Source organism: Aythya ferina (genome assembly GCF_964211825.1).
Source record: "Aythya ferina genome assembly, chromosome: 33".
In the NCBI taxonomy this organism is placed as follows: Eukaryota; Metazoa; Chordata; class Aves; order Anseriformes; family Anatidae; genus Aythya; species Aythya ferina.
In genome coordinates this window covers 1622373-1647824 of record NC_140330.1, presented here as the reverse complement: position 1 = coordinate 1647824, position 25452 = coordinate 1622373, and the positions used below count along the sequence as shown (strand labels likewise).

General features: G+C 71.3%; 3 protein-coding genes across 5 annotated transcripts; 2 read left to right on the top strand and 1 right to left on the bottom strand.

The window, feature by feature from the left end:
* The first annotated feature begins 245 nt into the window (after positions 1–245).
* Positions 246–4491, top strand: RAD23A (RAD23 homolog A, nucleotide excision repair protein). The gene is made up of 9 exons (XM_084501768.1): positions 246–410; positions 1414–1575; positions 1657–1841; positions 2136–2191; positions 2565–2692; positions 2781–2856; positions 3284–3414; positions 3498–3653; positions 4024–4491. The coding sequence occupies exons 1-9, from the start codon at positions 339–341 to the stop codon at positions 4135–4137; spliced, it is 1080 nt and encodes a 359-aa protein (XP_084357894.1). The 5' UTR covers positions 246–338; the 3' UTR covers positions 4138–4491.
* A 485-nt stretch (positions 4492–4976) lies between these two features.
* GADD45GIP1 (GADD45G interacting protein 1) lies at positions 4977–6000 on the bottom strand. Its single transcript, XM_084501769.1, has 2 exons — positions 5661–6000; positions 4977–5388 (listed from the first exon to the last, which is right to left on the bottom strand). The coding sequence occupies exons 1-2, from the start codon at positions 5975–5977 to the stop codon at positions 5037–5039; spliced, it is 669 nt and encodes a 222-aa protein (XP_084357895.1). The 5' UTR covers positions 5978–6000; the 3' UTR covers positions 4977–5036.
* Positions 6001–7841: 1841 nt separating this feature from the next.
* NFIX (nuclear factor I X) lies at positions 7842–23839 on the top strand. Of its 3 annotated transcripts, none has more exons than XM_084501591.1 (10): positions 7842–8044; positions 14516–15047; positions 17786–17848; positions 17961–18035; positions 18276–18396; positions 18940–19073; positions 19719–19841; positions 20384–20443; positions 22792–22880; positions 23778–23839. In XM_084501591.1, exons 1-10 carry the CDS (start codon positions 8018–8020, stop codon positions 23790–23792), a joined length of 1239 nt encoding a protein of 412 aa, XP_084357717.1. In that variant the 5' UTR covers positions 7842–8017; the 3' UTR covers positions 23793–23839. The 3 variants fall into 3 exon arrangements, with proteins under 3 accessions (XP_084357717.1, XP_084357715.1, XP_084357716.1); XM_084501589.1 differs by having other exon boundaries at positions 7845–8044; positions 20277–20443; XM_084501590.1 differs by lacking the exon at positions 7842–8044 and adding an exon at positions 13488–13887 and having other exon boundaries at positions 20277–20443.
* The last annotated feature ends 1613 nt before the right edge of the window (positions 23840–25452 follow it).

Genomic DNA, 25452 nt, shown 5'->3' with positions numbered 1-25452 from the left:
TCCGCCCGCGCCATCTTCTCTGCGCGCCGCCATTTTGTGCGCGCCGCGCCTCACGTGACCCCGCGGGGCGGCATCACCCCCATCACGTGACCGCGGTGCCGCATCACCGCCCCCCCATCGCGTGACCCCGTCGTGTGCGGCACCGCCCCCTCCGTCACGTGACGACGGCGGGAACGGAAGGGAGGGGGGAATGGGGAGGAGGGGGGGGAGCGGGGACTGACGCCAGTTCCGGTCCGGCGCGGTCACGTGTGGCGGAAGCGGCGGGGCGCTTAAGATGGCGGCGGCGTGAGTTGCATGTTGTGGGGCCGCCGGGAGGAGCCGGAGCCGCCGCCGCCGCCATGGCGGTGACCGTGACGCTGAAGACGCTGCAGCAGCAAACCTTCAAGATCCGCATGGAGCCGCACGAGACGGTGCCGGAGGGGGGGGGGCAGCAGGGCCGGGGGGGGGGGTTGGGGGCTGTTGGGGGAGGCGTTCGGGGCGCCCCTCCCCCCCCCCGGCGTTGGGGGGGGCGGGTTCGGCTTTGGGGGGGGTTGGGGGGGGTTCGGGGGGGCAGGGGGCGGTTTGGGGGGATGCTGCCCTCTCCCCTCTTTTCCGTTCCCCCAATGGTGCGGCCCCCCCCGCATCCTGCGCCCCCCCCCCGCCCCCCAAAATGGGGCAGTCCCCGCCTCCCCCCGAACCCCCCCCAATCCCCCTCCTACCCCACCCCTCCCTTCCTTCCCCATCCCAATGGTGCAGTCCCAACCCCCCCAAATCGGACGCCCCCCCCCGTACCCCCCCCAATGGTGCAGTCCAAGCTCCCCTTCCCCCTCCCCATCCCCAAATGGGGCAGCCCCGGGGGTTTTTGGGGCCGGGGGTCCCCACCAAGCCCTGTGGGGCCGGGGGAGCTCAGGCAGCCCCCCCAGGGGATGTAGCCCAAGAGAACGCCCCCCCCTCGCTTTTGGGGTGAGCTACTGCTTTCGGGGACAGTCTCCTGTTTTTTGGGGTGTCCCTTGCTTTTGGGGTGATTTTCCCCTTTTGGGTGCCCCTGCTTTTGGGGTGATTCTCTTCTGTTTGGGGGGATTTCTCCTTGTCGGGTGCCTCCACTTTTGGAGTGATCTCAGCCTTTTAGGATACCCCTGCTTTTGGGGCGCTGTTCCTCTATTTAGGATCATTTTTCTGCTTTTGGAGCATCCCTGTTTTTGGGGCGGTTTTCCTTATTTGGGGCGTTTTTCCCCTTTTGGGGTACTGTTGCTGTTTGAGGGTGATTCTTCCTTTTTGGGGGCGATCATCTCTTTAGGGTTCCCTCTCCTTTTGGGGTTCTCCCCTCTTTTTGGGATACCCCTACTCCTGGTGCCATTTCCCCCTTTCCGGTTGCCCCCCCCCGTTTTGGGGTCCTTCCCCGTTTTGGGGTGACCCCCCCCGTGCCCCCCCCAGGTGAGGGCGCTGAAGGAGAAGATCGAGGCGGAGAAGGGCAGCGACGCCTTCCCCGTGGCGGGCCAGAAGCTGATCTACGCCGGCAAGATCCTGAGCGACGAGGTGCCCATCCGCGAGTACCGCATCGACGAGAAGAACTTCGTCGTCGTCATGGTCACCAAGGTGCCCCCCCGCCAAAAAACCCCCACACAGACCCCCCCCCAACCCTCAAATCCCCCCTCACCTCACCCCCTCCTCCCGCAGGCCAAAGCCGCCGCGCTGGGCACTGCCGCCCCTGAAGCCGCTGCAGCCGCCGCCTCAGACCCCCCCCCAGCACCGGGGCCCCCCCCGGCCGCTGACGCTGTCCCCCCCCCACCGCCGGCGGCCCCCAGCGAAGAGCCACCCTCCCAGGACCTCCCCCCGCTCACGGCGGCAGAGCCCGCGGCCAGGTGAGGAGGAATGGGGCCGCTTGTAGTGGGGGGGGGGGTCGGAGGGGAGTGTTAAATTTATTTATATGCTGCCACCCGTAATTAGCTGGGGGGGGGTCGGGGCTGAGCACAAAGGGCGTTTTGGGTGAGATTCAGGGGTTTTGGGGGGGGGGGGCAATGGAGGAGGTTTTGGGGTGCGGTAGGGAAAGGGGGATGGGGTGGGGTTTTTTTGGGGGGTGGGGGGGCGTCCAGGGGGAGGGCTGGTTAAATCTGTTGGAAGAGCCCCGCTGCCACGTCTCTCTCTTGAATTCGCAGCTCTGTTCCCCCCCCAGGTGGTGCGGGGCGCTCGGCCGACGCTGCCTCCACCCTTGGTGGGTGCTGGGGGGGGGGGGAGCGTGGGGGGGGGAGGGGTCACAAGGGGGGGGGGCTGCAGGGGAGTGGGGGGGGCGGGGGGAGCTCCAGGAGCGTGTGGAGGGGTTTGGTAAGTGGGGGATGGGGGGGTGGAGGGGGGGGGCATGGAAAGGTTGGGGGGGGGGTTGGGAGGGTTAATGGGGGGGGAACACAATATGGGGGGGGTGCAAAATAAAGCAATTGGGGGACTGGGGGGGGAAGATGGGGCGGGGGGGTGGGATTTTGGGTAGGGGCGGGACAGGGCAGACCCTGCCCAGGGTTTTTAGGGGGTGGGGGTGGGGAATGTTTTTTTTGGGAGGGGGGTCCAGGGGTGGCGCTGACCCCTTCCCGCAGTGACGGGTTCGGAGTACGAGACGATGCTGACCGAGATCATGTCCATGGGCTACGAGCGCGAGCGGGTGGTGGCCGCGCTGCGGGCCAGCTACAACAACCCCCACCGCGCCGTCGAGTACCTGCTGACGGTGAGCGGGGGGCTGGGGGGTGCCGGGGGGGCTGGGGAGGGGGCTGCGACCCCCCCGACTCCCCCTCACCCTCTGTGCACCCCCCCAGGGCATCCCCGGCAGCCCCGAGCCCGAGCGGCCGCCGGTGCAGGAGAGCCGCCCCCCGGAGCAGCCCCCGCCTGAAGGTCGGTGGGGGCGGGGCCTCGGCGTGGACATGCCCACAGTGGGAGGGGTCGGGAGTGGCCACGCCCCCGCGGTTTGGGTGGGCAGGGCCTGTGGTGGGGACGGGGCTTGGGGTTAATGTCTTTATTGGGTGGGGATAGAGGGGGAGTGGGGGTGTGGCCTGATTAGAAGCACCGCCCACCTCTGGAGAGCCCCACCCCCTTGAGGGAAGCCCCGCCCACCTGATGGAAGCCCCACCCACCTATGGGGAAGCCCCGCCTCCCCCCAAGTCCTGCTCCCTCCTTTAGGCTCCCTGGGCAGGGGTGGGGCTTACCCCCGGCTCCACCCCTTTGTGGGCGTGTCCCGGTTCAACACGAGGGGCGTGGTCGATGCCGGGGTGGGCGTGGCTTATCTAGGCCCCGCCCTCCCTCCCCCCTCTACACCCCCCAGGGGAGAACCCGCTGGAGTTCCTGCGGGAGCAGCCGCAGTTCCAGAACATGCGGCAGGTGATCCAGCAGAACCCGGCGCTGCTGCCCGCCCTGCTCCAGCAGCTGGGCCAGGAGAACCCCCAGCTCCTGCAGGTACCGCGCCCCCCGGGACCCCCACAACCCCCCCGGGACCCCCAAACCCCCCCCCTTCATCCTCCTCCTCCTCCTCCCCCCAGCAAATCAGCCAGCACCAGGAGCAGTTCATCCAGATGCTGAACGAGCCGCTGGGCGAGCTGGGCGAGCTGGAGGGCGAGATGGGGGCCATTGGGGACGAGTCCCCGCAGATGAACTACATCCAAGTGACGCCTCAGGAAAAAGAAGCCATAGAAAGGGTGAGGGGGGGCCCGGGGGGGCGGCCGTCAGTAGGGGGCGGGGGGGGGGGGCCTCCTGGGGTTTTGTTTTTTGGAGCCAGGCTCAGGTGAGGTGATGGAGTGCAGCAGAGCACCAGTTGGAGTAATAAGCGATAAAATAATTAGCAGTAGGAGGAATAACTGATTAGGAATCTGACTTAAATTGGGGTAACTGCTCCCCAGCCGTCAGTAGGGAGCAGAGTTAACAGCCCAAAGCACGACTGCAGGGTCGCTGTCCCCTGGGGGGGGGGGGCTCATCCTGTGGGAGGCTGTGGGGGGGTCACGGGGGTGTTGGTACGGCCCAGAGTGAACGCCAACGCCCCCCCCCAATTTCTCCCCCCCCCCCCCGCAGTTGAAGGCGCTGGGCTTCCCCGAGAGCCTGGTGATCCAGGCCTACTTCGCCTGTGAGAAGAACGAGAACCTGGCGGCCAACTTCCTGCTCAGCCAGAACTTCGACGACGACTGAGACCCACACGGGGGGGCCGGGAACCCCCCACGGCCCCCCCCGGGGCTACACGGCCTCGCCCTCCCCCCCCCCCCCCCAGGGGAGGGGAGGGGTGCGAGGAGGGGCAAGGCTGGGACCCCCCCCCCCCCGAGTCCCAGTGAGGGTTGGGGGGAGCAGCAATGGGTGCTGCCCCCCCCCCCCGGGCCCGCTCCGGACAAAGGCTTCCTCTCTGTGTCCCTCCCCTCCCCAAATTCCTCCTCCCTCCCCCTCCCCAAATTTCCCCTCCACTGTTTGGCCCTGGAAGGGGGGGGTGGGCAGCCCCCGCGGGAGATTTAAAAAAAAAATAAAATAAAAATAAACAAAACAGAAAGAAAACAGCCCCGGGGGCAGAGATTAAATACAGAATTTTAAACCCGCCCCCGCGTGTGAGCACCTGGATTTTGGGGGAAGAAGGCGAGATTTTGGGGAAAGAACGAGGCTTCTGGGGGAAGAACAACGTGTTTTGGGGGAAGAATGAGGCCTTTTGAGGAAGGAGGAACTCCTCCAGGTCTTTTGGGGGTGCTTCATTCTGGAGGGGGGGCAGTCAGCCCAGCACCCCCCCACACAGGGATTTTAGGGGAAACAACCCAATCCCGCTCCTGTTTTCTTGGGGGGGGAGGGGGTTGGGGGTCTTCATTTGGGAGCACTATGGGGGGATGGGGGGGGTCTCTCCCACCCTGGTACCTCCGGGGGGGGGCTTTTAGAGAAAAAAGGGGCTCTTTTGGGAAAGGAACAACACCTTTTGGGGCAAAGACAAGGTCTTTTGGGCAGGGGGGGCAGTCAGCCTAGCACCCTCACAGCGATTTTGGGGAAACGACTCCTCTTTTTGGAAAAACACTCCTGTTTTTTGTTGGTTTTTCTTTTGGGGGGGGTGTCTCCATTCATGAGCTCTCCGGGGGGGCCTCCCCCACCCCGCTCCCACCGGGGGGGGGGCGCTGGGAGGCGGCGGCGGCCTCGGCGGCGGCCAGGGCACTGCGGGCAGCCTCTTCCCGTTCCTGCCGCCGCCGCCGCTTCTCCCGGCGCCGCTCATCCCGCTCCAGCTCCTGCAGCAGCGCCTGGGTCCGGGGGTCTCCGGCACGGGGGGGGCCCCCCAGGCGCGCCCCCGCCTCCGCCAGCAGCCGCTGCCTCCGGGCGGCCTCCCGCAGGCTCCGCTCCCGAGCCTCCGCCCGCTCCTGCCTCCAGGCTGCCACCGCCGCCGGCATCGCCGCCAGGCTCCGCGCCACCAACTGCTGCCTGCGGGGACGGGAACGGAACGGGGGGGTCGGGGGGGGGGGCAACTCCCCCCCCCCCCACACACACACAGACACCGGGAGCTGCCCCGGTGCTCCCTGACTGAACCCGAGGGGGTTCCCGGTTTCCCCCCCCCCTTCTCCCCCCGCTCCCGGTCCCCATCTCCCCTCCCGTCTGTCCCCGGTGTCGCCTCCCCCCCGGTCCCAGCCCGCTCCGGTTCCCCCGGTGCCCCCCCCGTCCCCGGCCCCCCCCTCCACCCCCAGCCCCGTCCCCACCTCTCCTCCCTCCGCGCCGCCTCCTCCCTCTCCCGCCGGTCCAGCTCCGCCTCCCGGTCCCGCAGCGCCGGTTCCCACTCCCGCTCCTCCGCCTCCCGCTCCCGCAGCTCCTCGGGGCTGGGCCACAGCCGCTCCACCGCTACCCCCGCCGCCTCCCCCAGCCTCCCGAAGCGCCGCGCCGCCGCCCGCCGCTCCTCGGCCTCCGGGAGAGGCCGCGACACCGCGCGGGGCCGCAGCGGGGCCGCCCGGTACGGCCGCACCGGGACCGCGGCCCGGGCCAGGCCCAGCGCCAGGCCCCGCAGAGTGGGCGCCGCCATCTTGTGCGGCCGGGCGGAAGTGGCGGCGGGCGGGAGGGAGAAGGGCGGAAGCGAGTGAAGGTGAGGGCGGAAGTGGGGCGGGGAGGGGAAGTTGGAGGGGGAGAAAACGGGGGGGGGGGAGGAGGAGACGGAGGGGAGGGGTAGAGGCAAGGGGGGGGCACCGGGGAGGGGGAGGGGGGCCCCGATATTTGGGGTGACCCCGGGGGACCAATATTTGGGGGGGGGGCGCGATATTTGGGGTGATGGGGGGCGATTTTTGGGGTGACCCCTGGGGGGTGGGTCCCAATATTGTGGGTGCTGGGGGGGGGCCGATATTTGGGGTCACCGGGGGGAGGGGCGAAATTTGGGGTCACCCCGGGGGGTGTGAACATTATTTGGGATGACCCGGGGAGGGGCTGCGGTATTTGGGGTGACCCGGGGGGGGGTCCCAATATTTTGGGGTGCCCCGGGGGGGCCCCGATATTTAGGATGAGCCGGGGGGGGGCCTCCCACACCGCCCCCAGCGCTGGGCCCCCCCCGGGGGTTGGGCTCGGGCTCCCCTCCCCCCCCTTTGGCTCGAGCCGCGGGGCTGGGGGGGGCCGGGGGGGCCCTAATGGCTTCCAGGCCTCGGCAGCCGGTGAAAAACCGCCGCGAACCGGAGCCAAAATCCCCCGAATTCGCCCCAGAACCTCCCCAGGGCCTCCCCCGCCGTGGGGACCCGGCCCCCCCTCGCCCCTCCCCGCGGCCCCAGGTGTCCGGGGGGGGGCTGTGGGAGGGGCTGGAAGGCGGCCGGGTTTTGGGGCAGTTTTGCCCGATTTTGGGACCTCCACGGTTCCCGTGCTGCTGCCTTTGTCCTTCCTGCAGCTCTGCCCCGGGGGGGCGGTGTTTGTGGCTCCCCCCCCCGCCCCCAGGTCCTTCCTGCCCAGCCGTGTGTGTCCTGGAACTGGCAGGTGGCATATGACGACATATCGTGGCGTGTCGCGACGTATCGCCATGCGTCGCTACATATCATGGTGTGTCTCGATGTATCGCGGTGTGTCAGGACGTGTCACAGTATGTCACAACATACTGCAGTGTGTCCCGGCACCTTGCAGCGTGTCATGACATCATGGTGTGTCCCGCCATATCGCTCGTGTGTCACGACATATCGTGGTGTGTCTTGATATATCATGACATGTCTCGACCTCGCGGTGTGTCCAGACATTGTGGCATGTCACGACACCTATCGCCGTGTCACCGTGTGCTCTGGCTGCAGCCGGGTGTCCCCATGCCCCTCCTTGGGGGGGGGCACCCCATTTTGGGCCTCTTTCCCCCTTCCCTGTGCTCAGCCCCCCCCCAGCACTGTTGGGGCTTTGTTCAGAACCCCCCCCCATGGGACCCCGTGACGTCACGTCCCTGACGTCACCCCCCCGATGTCCCCCCCTCCCCGGTGCCCCCCCCCCGGCAGTGAAGGGGTGCCGGTGGCGGTGCCAGCGCTGGCAGCGGGTGGTGACAGATGGCGGCGGCCGAGGGACAGATGGGGGGGCACCGGCACTGGCACTGGCACGGCACTGTCACGACACGGCACTGCCATGGGCACTGCCACTGTCACGACATGTCACCGTCACCGTGCTGCCGCTGTCACCACCATGCCCGTGTCCCGGCCCCGCCCCTGTCGCGACGTGTCGCTGCCCCCCCCCCCCAATCCCGTCCCGTGCCCGAGGGGTCTCGGTCCCCCGAGGCACCCCATCCGAGGGGGCGTGGCCAAGCGCCGAGGGGGCGTGTCCCCAATCCGGGGGCGTGTCCATCCCGGGGGAGGGCGTGGCCGTACCGCGGGGTGGGCTCGGTGGGGGGCGTGGCCGAGGCGGTGGAGGCGGGCGTGGCCTGGCGGTGGGAGGGGCCGGTGGGCGGGGCCTCGGCGGCGCTTCCCGCCGGCAAAAGTGCGGCGGGCGCCCAACTTCGGCCAAACTTTCCCCGCGCCGCCGCCGCCGCCCGGTCCCGGTCCCGGTTCCCCGGTCCCGGTGTCCCGGTCCCGGTCGCGGCCCCCCCCGGCCATGCCCCGCCGCGGCTGACACCGCCGCCATGTACTCCCCGTACTGCCTCACCCAGGTACGGGCCGGGAGCGGGGGGCCGGTACCGGGGGCGGGACGGGGCCGGGAGTACCGGGGGGAGCCGCCCGGTACCGGGGGGGGGGGCGTCCGGTACCGGGGGGAGGCGTCCGGTACCGGGGGGGGCCCTGGAGCCGCCCTCCGGAGGGTTTGGGGTTTACTTCGCGTCTGCACCTCCCTGAAAATGCCGGGGGGGGCACGGAGCCCCCCCCTCTGCTCCCCCCCATCTCCCCGGTGCCCGGTACCGGGGAGGCAGCGCTCCCGCTGGAAGCGCCCGGTAGCGGTGGGGGACCCCCGGGGGGGCTGTGCCAGGTCCCGGGACTGGGGAAAAAAGCGGCGGGAAGTCCCGGGGGGGGGGGCCCGTCTGGGAACGGTCCCGGTGCCGGCTGGGGGCTGCTCCCGGTCCCGGAGGGTCGGGGGGGCCCCGGGACCCTGCGCTGCGGCTCCCCCCGGGGCGGGGTGAGCGGGGGGGCTGCTGCCCGCTGCCGCCGTCCCTGCCGCATCCCCGGTCGCCCTCCCCCGGTCCCGGTCGCCCCCCTCCCCCCGGTCCCGCTTGGAGCGGGACAAGCGGCCGCTCCCGGGGCATTCCCGCGCCAAGGAGCGGTCCCGGCCCCGGTGCTGCCCGGTGCGGGGCGCAGCGCTCCCGGTGCCGCCGCGGTCCCCCCGGTTCCTGCACCTGGAGGGGGGAGAATCGGGACCGGGACCGGGGGTCCCTGTGCGGGGCGGGGGTGTCACGGCGCGGGGCCGCCGCTTCTCGCCCCGGGCGGGGGGCGAAGGGAATGGGGGGGGATTGGCTTCGGAGGGGGGGGGGGCTTCTAAGGGGAGGGGCAGGGCAAAGGGGGGGAGGACGACGTCGGGGATCGGTGCCGTTGCCCCCCCCCCCCCCCCCCCCCGAAGGTTTCAGTCCTGGAGCTGCGTCCCTATAGTGGGGGGGCTCCCCCCGGGCCCCCCTCCTTATTCTGGGGGCTGCATCGGAGGCGGTGGTGGCTCAGGCAGCCCCCCCCCCGCGCGCAGCCGGGGCTTGGCTGGGTTTCGCCACCCCCCCCTCCCTTTGCCCTTTTCTCCCGCTTTTCGGGGCGGTTTTGGCGGCCGGTTGCGTCTGGGCGGGCGGCCAGCGGCGCTTCTCGCAGCTTCGGCGCCCGCCCCGCACACGCGTGTGCACGCGCCAGCAGCCCAGCCTTGCACATGCGTGTGTGCCTCTGCCCGCGCACGCCAGCGACATGCGTGTGCTGGCACAAGTGTGTGCGTGTGTGTGTGCGCGGGCACGCTGCCTGGCGGGCGCTCACCTGGCGTGTGCCCATGGCTGCACACGCGCGTGCACGTGCACGACGGCCTCGCGGGAGCGGCTGTGCTGCGCGCGTGCCCGCTGCTGCAGCACGCTCCCATGCGTGTGCACGTCGGCCTTGTGTGCCTCTTGCACGCGTGTGCTTGCACGCCTGCGTGCTCACGGACACGTGCACACCTGCGCCCCATTCTCCCGCCCCACTTCCCTTTTTTTTTTAGCCCAATTCAGGGCGGTTTTGGGCCGCTGCCACCATCCCCTATAGCTCCGGCATCGGGCGCGCGCCAGGAGCTGGCCGTGGCTGCTGCAGCACGGATAACGGCACGGGGAGCGGCACGTATAGCGGCACCTATAGCAGCACCTATAGCAGCAGCTCCTGCCACCGGGCCCCGTGGCTGTGCAGGCGGCACGGTGCTTATAGGGGCTGGCGGCACCGATCCCCGTCCCCTATAGCGGCCGCGCTGTGTGGCAGCCCCCTGGTGAGCCCTGGTGGGGCTGCGCGCATCACCGCCACTATAGCGGGGTGATAGCGCCCGGCACGCTCCTTCCTATAGGAAACCCCCCTGCTGGCGCGCGACGCCCACGGGCGGCGGTGGCACGAGGCGCTGGCGGTGCCGGCAGCTCCGCAGCGGCTCTGGGGGGCGGGGGGGGGTGCGGGGTGGCCCCGCTGTGAGCTGCTCCCTGCCCCGGCACTCGGCATGGGGTGGCACGGTGCCACCGCGCGTGGCCGTCCCTATAGGGCGTTCTGGCCGCGGTACAGCCCGGTGCGGGGCGCGCGCATGGACCGGAGCCGGCGGCAGCGAGTGCCGTGGCCATTTTCTCTTGAAAACGCAGGAAGAAATTCAGAGCGGGGCCCCCCCGGATCCGGCCGTCCACGCCCCCTGACACCAGCCCCCGTGGAGGGGCGCAACGTGGGGACCCCAATGCGTGGGGTGGGGGCCGCAGCCGCTATAGTGGCATGCCGGGGGGGGGCTGTGGAGTGCAGCACCCATAGCACGGTGCCTGCCGCCCTATGGGGCTGTGTGGTGCGTGGCCCCGTGGGGCGTGGGTGGAACGCACAGGACGCGTGGCACGGCCGTGGGGATAACGCACAGGGTGGGTAGGGGAATAACCACGGGCTCTGTAGGGGAATAACGCACGGCTCAGCTGCGGGAGCGGTGCCTGGAGCACACGCAGGGCACACGCCGGGTGCAGGCGGCGGCACCGTGGCACCGGCTGCGCCCTAACGCCTGCGTGTGCCGGGGACGCGCGTGGAACCTGCCCTTGCTTCGCTCTGCGTGCGTGCAAGGCGCGTGCTTCGGCCCTCGTGCACACGCGTGTGTGGTGCCTGCAGGGATGTGCCCCCCGCCCCCCCCAAATCTGTGGGGCGTGCGGCACACGCGCGTGGCAGGCGTAGTGCAGCCACGCAACTGCCTCGGGCCCCGCGCACGGCTGCGGTGCGGCTGATGCAATCGGTGCGGGATGGGGATGGGCCCCCCCCTAAAATCTTCCCCCCCCCGCCACGTGCGAGGCCGTGCGAGGTGCCCGGGGCGGGGTGGGGGCGGCGACACGCGTGGGCGCCGCGCGGTGCTGGGGAGGGGGGGGGACACACGGGGCCAGGCCGTGCGTGTGCCGCGTGTCCGTGCCGCGTGTGCCGAGCCGTGCGTGCCCCCACCCCACATCCCGGCCCCTTGGCCCCCCCCGCACCCCCCCCAACAAGCAGCGGGGCCCATGGTGGCATCAATAATGGAGGAGCCCTGGGCTGGGCTGGGGGGGTCGGGGAGGGCCCTGAATTATTGATGGGCCACAAAAAGCTTTCTTGGCCGCCGCAGCACCGCGGGGCCCCCCCGGCCCGGGGCTGGCAGGAGGCCACGGGGATAACGGGCGAGGAGGGGGGCTCGGGGATGGGGAGGGAGGGCAGCTGCCGGGGTCCTGCGGTACCAAACCTCACCGGCCCCGTGCCGCAGCCCCGGCCTCGCCCCGTGCCCCCCAGCCCCGCGGTGCCGTCACCGGGCCCTCCACGTGGCCGCGGGCAGGCGATGTCCCCGCAGCCCCTCCCGGACGCCCCCCACCCGCCACCTGCGTCCCCCCCCCGCCATGTGTCCCCCCCCCCCCCAGCCCGACGCCTTCCCTCGAGGCTGCCGGCAGCTCCCGGCCTTGGAGCGGGGTCCCCTCGTGTCCCCCCCCCGGCCCCCAGGCAGGGAGCGCCGGGGAAGGGTCTTGGCAGCCCCGGAGGAAGGGGCCGCGGGCGGGGGGGGATTTTTGGCGGCAAGTCTGGCTTTTTTGGGTTATTTTCTCTCGCGGCGAAGCCGAGGGGCCGAGGGGGGAGGCTGCTGGCAGCAGCGCGGGAGGGCGGGCGCTGCCGGGGCTCCAGAGAAGAGGGGGGGGGGGTGTTGAGGGGAGAAAAGGGGGGGGTGAAGAAGGCTGCAAATTTTTTTTTTTTTTTTGCTTTACTTGATGATCCCCCCCCTTTTTTTAATTTTTTTTTCTACCCCCCCCCTTTTTTTTCTTTTTTTTTTTTTTTTTCGGCGGCGTCTCCTCCCCCTCCGCCGCAGCCGGGCGCTGGCGCTTTGCCGGGTGCTTACAGCTGCGGACGCGGCAACGTGGCTTCGCCCAAGACTGCAGCTCAATGCGGGGCCGCGCAGCCAATTGCAGCCCGGCAGCGCGGGGCCGGACCCCTCCGGGGGGACCCCGACCCACCGGGGGGACCCCAACCCACCGGGGGACCCCGACCCTCCGGGGCGCCCCGCTACCGTCGCCGCCGGGCGCGAGGGCGCGGGCATGCGGGCGGACCCGGCCGGGAGCCTCCAGATCCTTCCGTGGCCACCTGGCACGGCCCCGGGATGCAGGGGGATGGCGAGGGGCGAGGGGGGGTCCCGACGCCCCCCCCCCCCACACACACACATGATGGGGGTCCCGTGGCTGAGGGTCTCCCCCCCAGGATCCCTCGGTGCCCCCCCGACGGCCGCCGTGGGGTGGCTGGGAGGGGAGCGAGGATCCCCGAGCAGCCGGGGGTCTTTGTCCTCGGGGGGGTGGTTTTTTTTTTTTTTTTGGGGGGGGTGGGCGTCTCGCACCTCCCTCAGCGCCCCCAGGGCTGCCCCGAGGTGGGGAGGGGACTTCGGGGACCCCCCGGCTGCCCCCTCCTCGACGCTCCCCCCCCCCGGCACAGCCGAGCTGCTGCGGCTCAGTTTGGGCTTTTTGGAAGGGAAAAAAAATACGGAAAAAATAAAATTAATAAAAGTGGGGGGGGACAGAATGGGCTAGGGAGCGCCCCCCAAGCCTGTGCTGCTGCTTTGGGGTGAAATTCGAGGGTTTTGGTGCTGGAGGAGGGCGAGGGCGCAGCCCCTGGGAGCCTCCCCCTGGCCTCGCTCCCGAAACTCCCCAATTTTTTTCTTTTTTTCCTCTTTCTTTTTCTTTTTTTCCTTTTTTTTTTTTTTTTTTATCCTTCGCACAGAGGGAATTAATTACGGGGGGGGGCGGGGGTGGAGAGGGGGGCATTGGCTCCGAGCTCCGCGTCGGGGATTTGGGGGCAGAAACGGAGGTTTTGGGCCGTTCCGCGCCGCCGCGCGCAGGGGCCGCTCCGGGGCTGGGGAAAGCAGCCAAAATCCGGGGCTTTTCCCCCAAAAAAAGGGCGTGCCGAGGGGAGCGGGGCCCCTGCGGCGGGGGGGGGGGGGTCGCGCGAGGACGCGGGGCCAAGCCCCCCCCACCCCCCAAATTCCCTGCCCGGGGGTCGCGGCCGGCACCGCCCCCCCCTCTCCCCTCCCCACTCCCACGCGTGTTTTGGGATCCGAGCCCCCCCCAAATCCCCCCCCCAACCCCCCCCACCCCGACACCCCCGGCACGTGCAGCCCACGCGTGGCCCCCCCTCGGAACCCACGGGGTGTTTGGGGGGGGGCGCGCGGGGATCACGCGTGGAGCCCACCCCAGCCCCCCCCCGCCCCCCCCGTGTCCCGTCCCCGAACTCCCCGGTCCTCCCCCCCCCTCTCCGTTCCCCCCCCCCCCCCCGGCCGGTCCCGGCCGGTCCCGCCCCCCCCGTCCCGGCCAATGGGGTGGGCGCTCCCCCCGCGCGCTGCGCTGCCATTGGCCGCCGCCGCTCCGGTCCCGGTGCCAAAAGGGGCCGCGGCGGCTCCGCGCGCTCCGCGCCCGGCGGCGGCGGCGGGGCTGGGGCTGGAGCTGGGGCGCTCCGGCTGCGAGACGGCTCCGGTCCCCCCCGGTCCCCCCCTCCCTTCCTCCCGGTGCCCGGGACCCCCTCCGGTAACCGGGACCCCCCTCCGGTAGCCGGCATCCCCCTCCGATAACCGGGACCCCCTCCCGTAACCGGGACCCCCGCGGTAACCGGGACACCCCCACCCCCCCCGGTGCCCGACCCCTCCCTGCCCGGTGCTGTCGGGAATCGGGACCCCGCCGCTCGCCGCTCCGGTAGCCGCTCCGGTGCCCGCCCCTCGCCCCCCCGTTAACTTCTTCTCGCCGGTAGTGCCCCCCCTGCCCCTTCCCGTCCCGTTATTGCCCCCCCCCCCGCCCCGGTTTTGCCCCGCCGGGGCCCGACTGGCAGCTGCCCACGGCAGGGATGAGCCGCTGCAATGGTACGGACGGGGACGGGGACCGGCGGCACCGGGGACGGGGACTGGGCACCGGCAGCACCGGGGACTGGCGGCGTCAGGGACGGGGACCGGGCACCGGTGGCACCGGGACGGGGACAGGGACGTGAGCGGCGGGTGGTGACCGGGCTACGGGGATGGCACCGGGGCTGGGAAGCGACGGGGACGGGGCTGCGGAGCACCGGGAACCGGGGCTGGGGACGGCTGGCACCGGCAACGAGGACGGACGAACGGCACGGGGGCTGGGGACCGGGGCCAGGAGCAGGGCTGGCGGCAAGGACCGGTCGTGGCGATGGGGATGGGGACCGGGACCGGCTGCTCGCGGCCATCCCCGGGGGATGAGGCTGCACCGGTGGCACTGGGGCTGGGCACCGGGGCTGCAGTGGCATGGGGCTGGGCGGGCACCGGGGCTGGGCAGGGACCAGGGCTGGGCACCGGGGCTGAGCGGGCAGCGGTGCTGAGCCGTCCCGGTGCCTGTGCCGGGGCTGCGCTGCTCCCGGGGCCGTTCCCGAGCCCTGAAGGCGGCCGTAGCGGGCGGCGGGCACCGGGCAGCACCGGGAGCGGGGCCGGGAGCGCTGGCCGTGGGCCCGCTGACGCCGTTGCCGCCCCGCAGGATGAGTTCCACCCGTTCATCGAGGCGCTGCTGCCCCACGTCCGGGCCTTCTCCTACACCTGGTTCAACCTGCAGGCCCGCAAGCGCAAGTACTTCAAGAAGCACGAGAAGCGGATGTCGAAGGAGGAGGAGCGCGCCGTCAAGGACGAGCTGCTGGGCGAGAAGCCCGAGGTCAAGCAGAAGTGGGCCTCGCGCCTCCTGGCCAAGCTGCGCAAGGACATCCGGCCCGAGTGCCGCGAGGACTTCGTGCTCTCCGTCACCGGCAAGAAGGCGCCGTGCTGCGTCCTCTCCAACCCCGACCAGAAGGGCAAGATCCGCCGCATCGACTGCCTGCGCCAGGCGGACAAGGTGTGGCGGCTCGACCTGGTGATGGTCATCCTCTTCAAGGGCGTCCCGCTGGAGAGCACCGACGGCGAGCGGCTGGCCAAGGCGCCGCAGTGCGCCAGCCCCGGCCTCTGCGTGCAGCCGCACCACATCGGCGTCACCATCAAGGAGCTCGACCTCTACCTGGCTTTCTTTGTGCAGGCGCCCGGTGAGTGCGGGGCGCCGGCGAAGCGCCGGGACCGTGTCCGTGTCTGTGTGCGTGCGCCGCGGGCAGCCGGCCCCGCGGCCGCCCTGCGCCTCTCCGTCCCCCCCCCCAGCAGCCTCCTAAAATTTGGGGTCCCCCTTAACCCCCCCCTCAGGCCGGTGGTGATGCCGGCAGCGAGTGCGCGGCCACGGCACCGAGCGCACGGCGCCGGCTGGAGCGGTGCCGCGGCTCCGGGGCAGTGCCGCAGCTGGGGCCGGCGACAGCCCCCGGGGTGGGGGGGGTGAAGCGAGGAGGAGGAGGAGGAGGTGTGGGGGGGGTCCCGTCCCCACAGCCCCCTCCCCGTGCCCGCGCAGGGCAGCCCCGGGCGGGGGGTGCGGCCCCCGCGCGCCTCGCACAAAGCGGCGCCGAGTGCCAAAGCGCGCGCCGCGTGCCGAGCCGGGTGCCGCGCGCCGTGCCAGAGCCTGCAGCGGGGGCCGTGCGCGGGGCTGGGCCCTGCTCCGGGCACCGGGGGCCTCACCGGGGGCCGGGGGCCGTGCAGCGGGGGCCGTGCCGTGCCCCGGGGGCCGTTCCCCGTGCGCCGAGCACCGCGCTCGGTGCCGTGCCCCGTCCCGTGCCGCCCTCCTGCAGCGGTGCCGTGCCCGTGCCGGGCACCCAGCGGGCGCCTTTGTCTCTGCCGGGGTCCGGGTGGGTGACACGGGGACACACGCACACATTTGGGGGGGGGCACACAAAATGCAGCCCCCCCACACACACACACAGGTGTGTGCGCGCACTCCCTGCCTGGGCGAAGGGGGCCTGCTGCCAGGGAGGGGGGATTTTGGGGCTGGAGCGAGCAATTTTGGGTGGTTTTCGGGGGCTCCTCGATGTCCCCGGGGGGCTTTCGGGGTGGGGGGGCAGCGTCAGCACCACTTTGTAGGGGGCCACGCGCGCCATGGGCAAGGCGAATCCCCCCCACTGCGCCCAGGCCTGCGTGCCAAACCGGGGCACGTCCCCGGGGGGGGGGCACGGGGGGGCCCTGCAGCTTCCCCCCCCCATATCCCTAACCCTCCATGCCCCCCCCAGCCCGGACGGGGAGGGCTCCGCCAGCCCCAGCCCGGCTCCCGCCCAGCGCCGCCAAAATGGCCCCGGTTGGCACCGTGCCCCCATGCGCCGCACGAGGCCCCGTGCGCAGCCCTGCCCCCCCCCCCGACCCCCCCCCAGAGCGTCTGTGTGGCCCCCCCACACCCTTTCCAAGCCCCCAACCCCCCCTTTTTTGCCGGGGGCCCTTTTGGCTCCCGCGGGCCCGGGGGGGGCGCGGTGCCAACCCCCTCTGTGCGTAAGATGGCGGCGCCTGTTGGCACCCGAACCGCGCTGCGGCACCGCCGCCGGGACCCCCCCCGTGTGCCCAGGACCACCCCCCCGCCACCAAGGAGGGGCCCCCCTGCATTTACACGACCCCCCCACCCCCCCAAAAAAAAAAAACGGAGCCAAAGTGCCCCCCCCCAATACACCGCCCCCCCTCCCATTGCTGGCCTGCCCACCGCCAGGGCTGCCAGGTCCCAGCAGCCCCCCCAAAAAAAAATCTGGTCTATGGAGGTGGGGGGCAGGTGCTTGGGTCCCTCCCCACCAAATTTGTCCCACAGGAGGGGTCCCCCAAAAATTTGTTCCATGGGGGGGTCCAGGTGCTTGGGACGCCCCCCCCCAGGGTGCTCCGACTTCACTCTGAGTGGGTCCGGACCCTTTTCGGGGGGGTCCTTGTGGGGGTCCCGGTGCCCCCCCCAGCTCCATGGTCTGTAGGCACCTGGGGGAGCCCCGGGGGGGGCACGGTCACTGCTGCGCTGCCCCCCCCCAGCACAGCTGGGTCCGAGGGACGCAGGTGTGGGTGGGGGGGGGGCAGGGACCCGTGGGGAGGGGGGCGTGGCTGCAGCTGCCCCCCCCCAGCACCTGGACCCTCTACTGGGGAGCTCTGGGGGGGGGCTGTGGACACCGAGGGGGGGCACGGGGATGGGTGTGAGCAGCTCCCCCCCCAGGGGTCACGACCTGGCTGACCTCTGACTCCGAATTGGGGTGAGGGGGGGGGATTTGAGGGGGGGGACCTGGGTGGGGGCTGGGGTGTGAGGGGGGGATCCATCCTCCTGCCCCCAATACGGTGGGTATTTTTTTTGGGGGGGGGACACGACCCCGCGGTGAGGGCAAGGTGCTTGGGGGGGGGGCAGTGAGGGGGTGGGGGGTGTATCGCGGGGGGGGCCAGGACCCCCCCCCAGCCCGGCGCAGACAATGGCCGCTTTGTTGGCGCTGCCCGCTGGCGGGGGGCCAGCACATTCCTGGCCCCCAGCCCGGCCCCATGGCGGCCCCCGGCCCCCCCCCTCCTTGGCCCCCCCCCTCGGCCCCCCCCCGGGCATGGCCCAGCCCCCCCGGCCCCCCCCTCAGCTCCCTGAGCCACCCCCCCCCATGGCTGCTGGGTTCCCCCATCACTGGGCCCCCCCTGGATGGGGGGGGGCACCTATGGGGGGTGTCTGAGGGCGGGGGGGGGCTCGGGGGGGACGGGGGGTGACGAAGTCGCAGCAGGCGTTCACCTCGGGTGACCCCGTGGGAACGAGGGGGGGGGGCACTGATAAGGGATGGGGGGGGAATGGAATTAAGGGGGGGCTGCAGGGGGCTGGGGGGGGGGCAGGGGGCTGGGGAGGGGGGTGAGGGGGGGGGCAGGGGTCTCGGGGGGGGGGCGGGGGGCGGGGGCTGACCCCTTTCCCCCCCCCCCCCAGACTCGGGACAATCGGACAGCTCCAACCCCCAGGGGGACGCGGACATCAAACCACTGCCCAACGGTGAGTGCCCCCCCCCCCCCCCGCACCCCCCACCCCCCCAACCCCCTCCCGTCCCCACGGGACCCCCCCCAGCGGTGTGTCGTCCCCCCCCCACTTTTCCCCCCCCCCCCAGGGCACCTGACCTTCCAGGACTGCTTCGTGACCTCGGGCGTCTGGAACGTGACGGAGCTGGTGCGGGTGTCCCAGAGTGAGTGGGGGGGAGCACGGGGGGGGGCACAACGGGGGGGGTTTGCGGGGCTGGGGGGGGCATGGAAACATCGTGGGGGGGCACGGAAGCATCCGGGGGGGGGCGCCATGGGATTGGAGGGGGGATGTTGGGAATGGAGCGATGGGGGGGGGATGGAACAAGGGGGGGGGGCAGCAGGGAGGTCCCACGTGTGACCTGTGCCCCCCCCCACGCGTGTGACCCCCCGTGCCCCCCCCCCAGCCCCCGTGGCAACGGCGTCGGGCCCCAACTTCTCGCTGGCCGACCTGGAGAGCCCGGGGGGGTACTACAACATCAGCCCCGTCGCCCTCGGCCGCCGGCCCCTGGGCCCCCCCACCGCCAGGTACGCCGGCCCCTGGGCCCCCCCCGCCCCCGCCGCCCCCCTCCGGCACCCCAACGCCCCCCCCCAACCCCTGCAACCCCCCACGACCAACCTCAGACTCCCCCGGGATCCCCATAACCCCCCCCAGCCCCTCAAAGTGCCCCCCCCGTATATCTGCACCTCCCCCCAACCCCCCACATCCCCCCCCCACTTCACCTCTGACCCCCCCCCCAAAAAAAAAGCCCCCCCCCGCATCCCCGTGTCCCTTTTGCCCCCCACACATCCCCCCGTCATGTCCCCAGGGGCAGGGTGGGACCCCCCATAACCCCCCTATAGCCCCCCCATAGCCCCCCCCCAGCCCCTCAAACCGCCCCCCCATATATCTGCCCCCCCCCACTTCACCCCTGACCCCCTCCGAAAAAAAAAGCCCCCCCCTTGAACCCCCCATGTCCCTTTTGCCCCCCATCGTGTCCCCGGGTGGCGAGCTGGGTGACCCCGCCGTGCATAGGGGGGGGGATTTTTTTTTGGGGGGGGGGCGGGGGGGTGACAGCGGTGTCCCCGCAGCGGCCCCAAGCGCCCCAAGGCCCTGGACGAGGGGGACCTGGAGGGGCCCGGGGACGACGTCTTCTACCCGGGGCCCGGGCGGTCGCCAGCCCCCGGGAGCAGCCAGGGGCCGTGGGGGGGGGACGTGGACACCGGTGGGTGGCGCTCGGGGGGGGGGGTGCGGGTAAATTGGGGAGGGGGCAGATAAATTGGGGGGGATGGGGGAGGAATGGGGGGACTGGGGGAGGGGAACGGGGGGCTTGGGGGGGGTTGGGAGGCATGGGGGGGCTGGGGAGGGGGTTTGGGGGAGGGAGTCTGTGCGGGGGGGGGCAGGTGGGGGGGGAAATGGGATGGGGGGGCCTGGGGGGAGGAATGGGGGGCTTGGGGGGCTGCAGGAGGAGGTTTGGGGGGGCTGTGCGGGGGGGGGCATGGTTTGGTTGGGAATCTGGGGGGGGGGCAGATGGGGTGGGGGGGTCTGGGAGGAGGGATGGGGGCACCTGGGGGGGGCGATGAGGGACTGGGGGGGGCGGGAACAGGGGTCTTGGCGGGGGGGCTGCGGGAGGAGGAGGAGAAAGTTGGGGGGGCTGGGCTGGGGGGGGCACAGAGGGGTGCGGGGGGGGTAGTTTTGAGGGGGGGGTGTCCTTTGGGGGGGGGCACGGAGGGGTGCCGGGGAGCTCTGGGGGATTTCTGCTGGGGGATCCCCCTGGGGGGTGGGGGGGTTGTTCCCCGCGGTCCAGGTGCCCCCCCCTCACCCTCCCCATTTCCCCCGCCCCCCCCGTGCCCCCCCCGTGCCCCCCCAGGCCCGGCAGCGCTGAAGAAGTCGGGGAAGTTGGATTTCTGCAGCGCGCTCTCGGGGCACGGCGCCAGCCCCCGCATGGCCTTCGGCCACCACCCGCTGCCCGTCCTGGCCGGCGTCCGCCCCGGTGAGCCCCCCCCCGGGACCCTCCCCCTGGGACCCCCCTTTGGGACCCTTCCTTTGGACCCCTCCTTGGGACCCCCCCTTCCCTCCGGGACCCCCCACCTTGACCCCCCCCAGGACCTCTCTTTGGGACCCCCCCCAGACTCTTCCTTGGGACCCCCCCCCCGGAATCCCCCCCCCTCCCTTTGGGCCCCCCCCTTCTCCTTCCAGACCCCTGGGCTGGGGGGGTTGGGGGGTGAAGGGGAGGGGGTGAAAGGGGGGGGTTAAAAGGGGGGGGTAAATGGGAGGGGGCTAAAGGGGGGGGGTAAAGGGGGGGTAAAGGGGAGGGGGCTAAAGGGGACTTGAAGGGGGGGGGATTAAAGGGAGCTCAGAGGGAGGGGCTGCAGGGGGGAGCCCCGGGACCCCCCCCGTTGCCCCCCCGCGCTGAGGCTCGCTGCAGGCAGCCCCCGGGCCACGGCCTCGGCGCTGCACTTCCCGTCGGGGTCGCTGCTGCCGCAGTCGGGGCCGTACTTCGCGCACCCCACCATCCGCTACCACCACGGCCAGGACTCGCTCAAGGACTTCGTGCAGTTCGTCTGCGCCGACGGCGCCGCGCAGGGCCCCCAGGTGGGGGGCGGGGCCTCGCGCTGGGGGCGGGGCCTAGCGGCGGGCGGGGCGGCGGGGTGGGCGGGGGGGTGGGGTTGGGTGGGGCCTGCGGGAGGGGTGGGGTCTGGGAGGTGGGAGGGGCCTCGGGGGTGGGTGGAGCCTGGGGTGGGGTCAGGGAGGGTCCTCGCTGCGAAAAAGGGGCGTGGCCCCGTATGCAAATTGGATCCTCGTTGATGTGTGTGGGGGGTGGGCGGGGCTGGGGAGGGTGGGGGCTGGGGAGTGGGTGGGGCTTGGGGGTGGGTGGAGCCAGGGGTGGGGTCAGGGGTGGTTGTCACAGCAAGTGAGGGGCGTGGCCTGTATGCAAATTGGACCCTCCCCATTGCCATGTGGGTGGGGCCTCGGGGTGGGCGGTGTCTGTGATGTGGGTGTGGCCTGTATGCAAATCAGCCCCTCCCTGCCACCTTCAGGTGCTGCGCGTTCAGTGGGGGGTTGGGGGGTTGAGGTGTGGGGCGGGGCTTGTATGCAAATGAGGTTTAGGACAGGTGTGGGGAGGCGGTGCCTCCATGCAAATGAGGTGGAGGTGGCGGAGCCATCAGGCAGAGAGGTGGGGCCACGTGGGCGGGGTCTCAATGCCAGCGCTGTCTTGTGGGGTGGAGCCTGTATGCAAATGAGGTACCGGGGGCGGGGCCAGTGGACAGGTGGGGCCGTGTGGGCGGGGTCTCCGTGCCAGGACCGCCCCGGGGGCGGAGCCTGTATGCAAATGAGGCCGTGCAGCTGCCCTGCCTGCAGCAGAGGGGCCAGGACAGGGGGGGTCACCCGGACGCCCCCACCCCAAAAAAAAGTTGCCCCTGCCCCTCCCCCCCCCGCTGCCACCCCGTGCCTCCCCGGTGCCGCCCTGCCTCCCGCCGCCGCCCCCCCCCCCCACAGCCCCCCCCCGGGTGCCCGTCACCGTCTTCTCGTTGCAGCCGTGCGGGGCGCAGGGTCGGTCCGGGGGGGCTTCGGGGGCCCCCCTGGCCCGGCCCCTGCCCCTGCCCCCGCCGGAGCCCAAAGCCCCCAGCGCCCCCCAGGGCGGAGCCCCGCGGCACCCCGTAAGTCCCGGCCCCGGCGCCCCCACTGCGCCCCACTGCACCCCACTGCACCCCACTGCACCCGCAGCCGGGACCTGGGCCATGGGGGGGGGCAAGGGGAGGTGGGGGGGGGGCAAAGGGGGGGCGTAGGGTGAAGGGGCGCAGCTATCGGGGGGGGCAGGGGGAGGGGGGGGAGTCACAGGGTGAGTGAGGGGCGAGGAGGGGATGGGGGGGTGCGGTTATGGGGTGCGGGGGGGAAAAAAGAGGGCACCAGGATGGGGTGTGGGGGGGTGGGAGGGGTCCCTGATGTTGGGGGGGGGGTGGGAATGGGGTGCGGCTATGGGGTGCATGTATGGGGCTGGGGGTGCAGGAATGGGGTGGGGGTGTGGGTTTGGGGTGTAGGTATGGGGTGGCGGTGTGGGTTTGGGGTGGGGGTGCAGGGGCTGGGGGTGCAGGCGTGGGGCTGGGGGTGCTGGTGTGGGGTCGGGGTGCGGATATGGGGTCGGGGGTGCTGGTATGGGGTCGGGGGTGCTGGTATGGGGCTAGGGGTGTGGGTGTGGGGCCGGGGGTGCAGGCATGGGGCTGGGGATGCGGATATAGGGTCGGGGTGCGGATATGGGGCCGGGGGTGCTGGTATGGGGTCGGGGTGTGGATATGGGGCCGGGGTGCGGGCCGGGGGTGTGGGGCGGGTCCCCGGGTGCAGTGGGGCGCAGCGGGGCGCAGGAGCCGGGCAGGGACGTCCGGGTGCCGGTGACAGCAGCGGCAGCGGTGGCCCCGGGGTGAGGCGGCGCTGGCGCAGGCAGGCGGCACCGGTGACACGGGTGGCACCGAGGTGACCCCGGGCTGGGGGGGGGGCACTGGGGGCTGGGGGGGGCCGGGGGTGACACGAGGTGACAGGGTGGCCCAGGCCGGCCCGGCTGCCCGTGCTTCATCACCTCCTCCGCATCCTCATCGCCGTCCCCGTGTCCCCCCCACACACCCCCTCCCCCAGGCACGTCCCCGCCGGCCTCATTCCCACCATCGCCACTTTTTCTGGAGAGAATTCTGTTGGTTTTGGGGGTCTTTTTTTTATTATTATTTTATTTGTGTAGTCTTTTTATTATTTTTTATTTTTCCCTTCTCCATTTTTGCTCCCCCCCACCCCGTTTTGGCCCCCACGTATTTCTGAATGGGGGGGGGGAGGGGAGGGGAGGGGAGGGGGGGCTCACAAGGTAAGTGCTGGTGGGGGGAGCAGGGAGGGGGGGTCCAGGCCCCCCCCGCCCCCCTCCACCCCGGCCCCCCCTGACCCTGCCACCCCCGCAGCATTCGCAGCGTCAGGCGCCGCCGCTGCCCCCCGCTTTGTCGGCCTCGGACCCCGCGACGGCAACTTTCTGACCCTGCCCCAGCAGCAGGTACTGGGACCCCCCCGGAACCCCCCCCCCGGGACCCCCCTCAACACCAGGACCCCCCCGAGACCCCCCCCGACACTGAGAACCCCACCCCAAAATGCCACAACAACACCAGGACCCCCCCCAGAACCCCCTTCCCCTCTTTGCCTCCCCCCCAACCCAGGATCCCCCCAAACCCCCCCCATCCCTTTCCCCCCCCCGGCATTAATTACCCTTCCCCAGGCATTAATTACCCCCCCACGCATTAATACCCCCCCGACGTTAACTACCCCCCCCCAGCCAAACTGGGAGTTGCCGTGGGAGTGGGGAACCTGCCCCCCCCCGCCCCGCCCCGTCTGGTTGCCCGGGGCAACGAGACGTGACGTCACAATGGGGGAACAATGGGGGGGCGTGGCGTTGCCGTGGCAACCGCCCGGGGGTTCGCGCCCCTCTCACAGGCTCCCCATTGGCCCCCCCGGCGCCGTGGCACGACGCCCGATTGGCTGGCTGCCCCGCGGCTCCGATTGGCTGGGCGCGAGGAGGAGGGGGAGGAGCCGGCTGCTGATTGGCTGGCAGGCGGCGGGCTCTGCGGCGGGCCGGGGACGCCGCCCTGATTGGTCGGCCCTGGTGGGTGCGGTGGCCGGGCGACCAATGAGGGGCAAAGGGGGGGGGGCGGAGGGGGCGGGGCCAAGGGACGGTGGGCGTGGTCAATAGAAGTGGGTAGGTGGGGGCCAGGAGGGGGTGGGCGGAGCCAAGGGGTTGTGGGCGGTGCCAAGGGGTTGTGGGCGGGGCCAGAGTGGGGCACGTGGTGTGCGGGGCCGGGACCTGGAGGACCCTGGGGGGGGGGGGAGGTCGAGGGCTCTGGGGGGTCTCGGGGGGGGCGGGCGCTGACCCGCTGACCCCCCTTTCCCCCCCCCCCAGTCGTGGTTCCTCTGACGGCGCCTCCGGAAGAGGAGAACCCGGGAGAAAAACAGAAAAAAGAAGGACAAAAAAAGACAAAAAAAGACAAAAAAGACAAAAAAAAAAAAAAAAAAGCTACTCCCCCCCCACCCCCCCACAACCCCCCCCCTCAAAAAAAAAACCCTCCCCGCCCCCCCTTCCCCCTTTCCGGGTCCCCCCCCCCCCAAAACCCGCTGCCGCCGTCCGCCCCTGGGGGGGGCCCCCCCCACCCCCCGACGTGGACGAGGCCTCGGCCTCTCTGATGCGCCCCCCCCCGGGCCCCCCCCCCTAAAATCCCCCCCTCCCTTCCCCCCCCACCCCCTCGTGCCCCCCCGGCAATGACAGGGTTAACCCGGGGCCACCCCCTTTCCCCCCCCCCAGGGGGGGCTTTTGGGCCCCCCCCCACGCTACGGGGGGGGGAGGAGCCCCCCCCTACTCCCCTCGCCCCCCCCCCCCAGGTCATGGGTGCGCCCCCCCCCGCCCCGCACACGCGTGTGCCCCGGCACCAGCACTCGCACACGCACCGCACACGCGTGTGCCGGGGGGGCCCCCCCGCTGCAGGCCAGCGAGTGGGGCCGGGGGGGCCCAAAAATCCCCCCCCTCCCCCAAAACACCCCCTCCCACACCCTGTCCCCTCCCCCCCTTCATTTTTTTAATTAAGTGCAATTACCCCCCCCCCCCGTTTTGGGGTCAAACTCCCACGTTTTGGGGTCCAACCCCCTCCCCCGTCCCCCCCTCACCCACCGGGTTTGGGGTCAAACCCCCCCGGTTTGGGTCCGTCCCCCCTCCCCATCTGTTTGGGGCCTCCCCCCCCTTTTTTTGGGTGCCCCCCCCCCTTGTTGGGTGCCCCCCCCCCCTTTTTGGCCCCACGCTCCGTTTTGGGGATGAACCCCCCTGTTTTGGCTCAGCCCCCCCGTTTGAGCCCCCCCCCCACTTTTAGGGTCAAACCCCCCCAGCTCCAGCCCCCCCCATTTTGGGGTCAAACTCCCCATATTTGGGTCAAACCTACTTTGGGGTCAAACCCCCCATTTTTGGGTCAACCCTCCTTTTTGGGGTCAAATCCCTCCATTTTGGGTCAAAACCTCCCGACTTTGGGTCAAACCCCCCCGTTTTGGGGTCAAACCTTCTAGTTTGGGTCAAACCTCCTATTTTGGGGTCAAACCTCCTATTTTGGGGGGTCACAGCCCCCCCATTTTTGGGGTCAACCCCCCCCTTTTGGGGCCAAGCCCCCTATTTTGAGGTCAAACCTATTTCGGGGTCAACCCCCCCGATTTTGGGGGTCAAACCCCCAGTTCAGGGGTTTGCCCCCCCCCATTTCCCTCCCCCCGCCGTTTTCGGCTTCATCCCCACTTTGGGGGGGGGGGCAGGAATTTGGGGGTATTTTGCCCAGTTTTGGGACTTCCGAGGATTTCTGTAGCGGGCGGGGGAGAGAAGAGGAGGGGGGGGGCGGGCAGTTTTGGGGGGGGGGGTCCGGCCCCCCCCCCCAGACTTTTGGGGGACAGCGAGGGACCAAAACTGCATTTGCCTTAGCCCCCCCGCCATGTGCCTTCCCCCCCCCCGCCCCCCCCCGCCGTTTTTTGGGCCCCTCCCCCCCAGTCCCCTCCCCCACCGGGACACCCACCAGCAGTGCCCCCCCCCCCCCAAGTTTTGGGGCCCC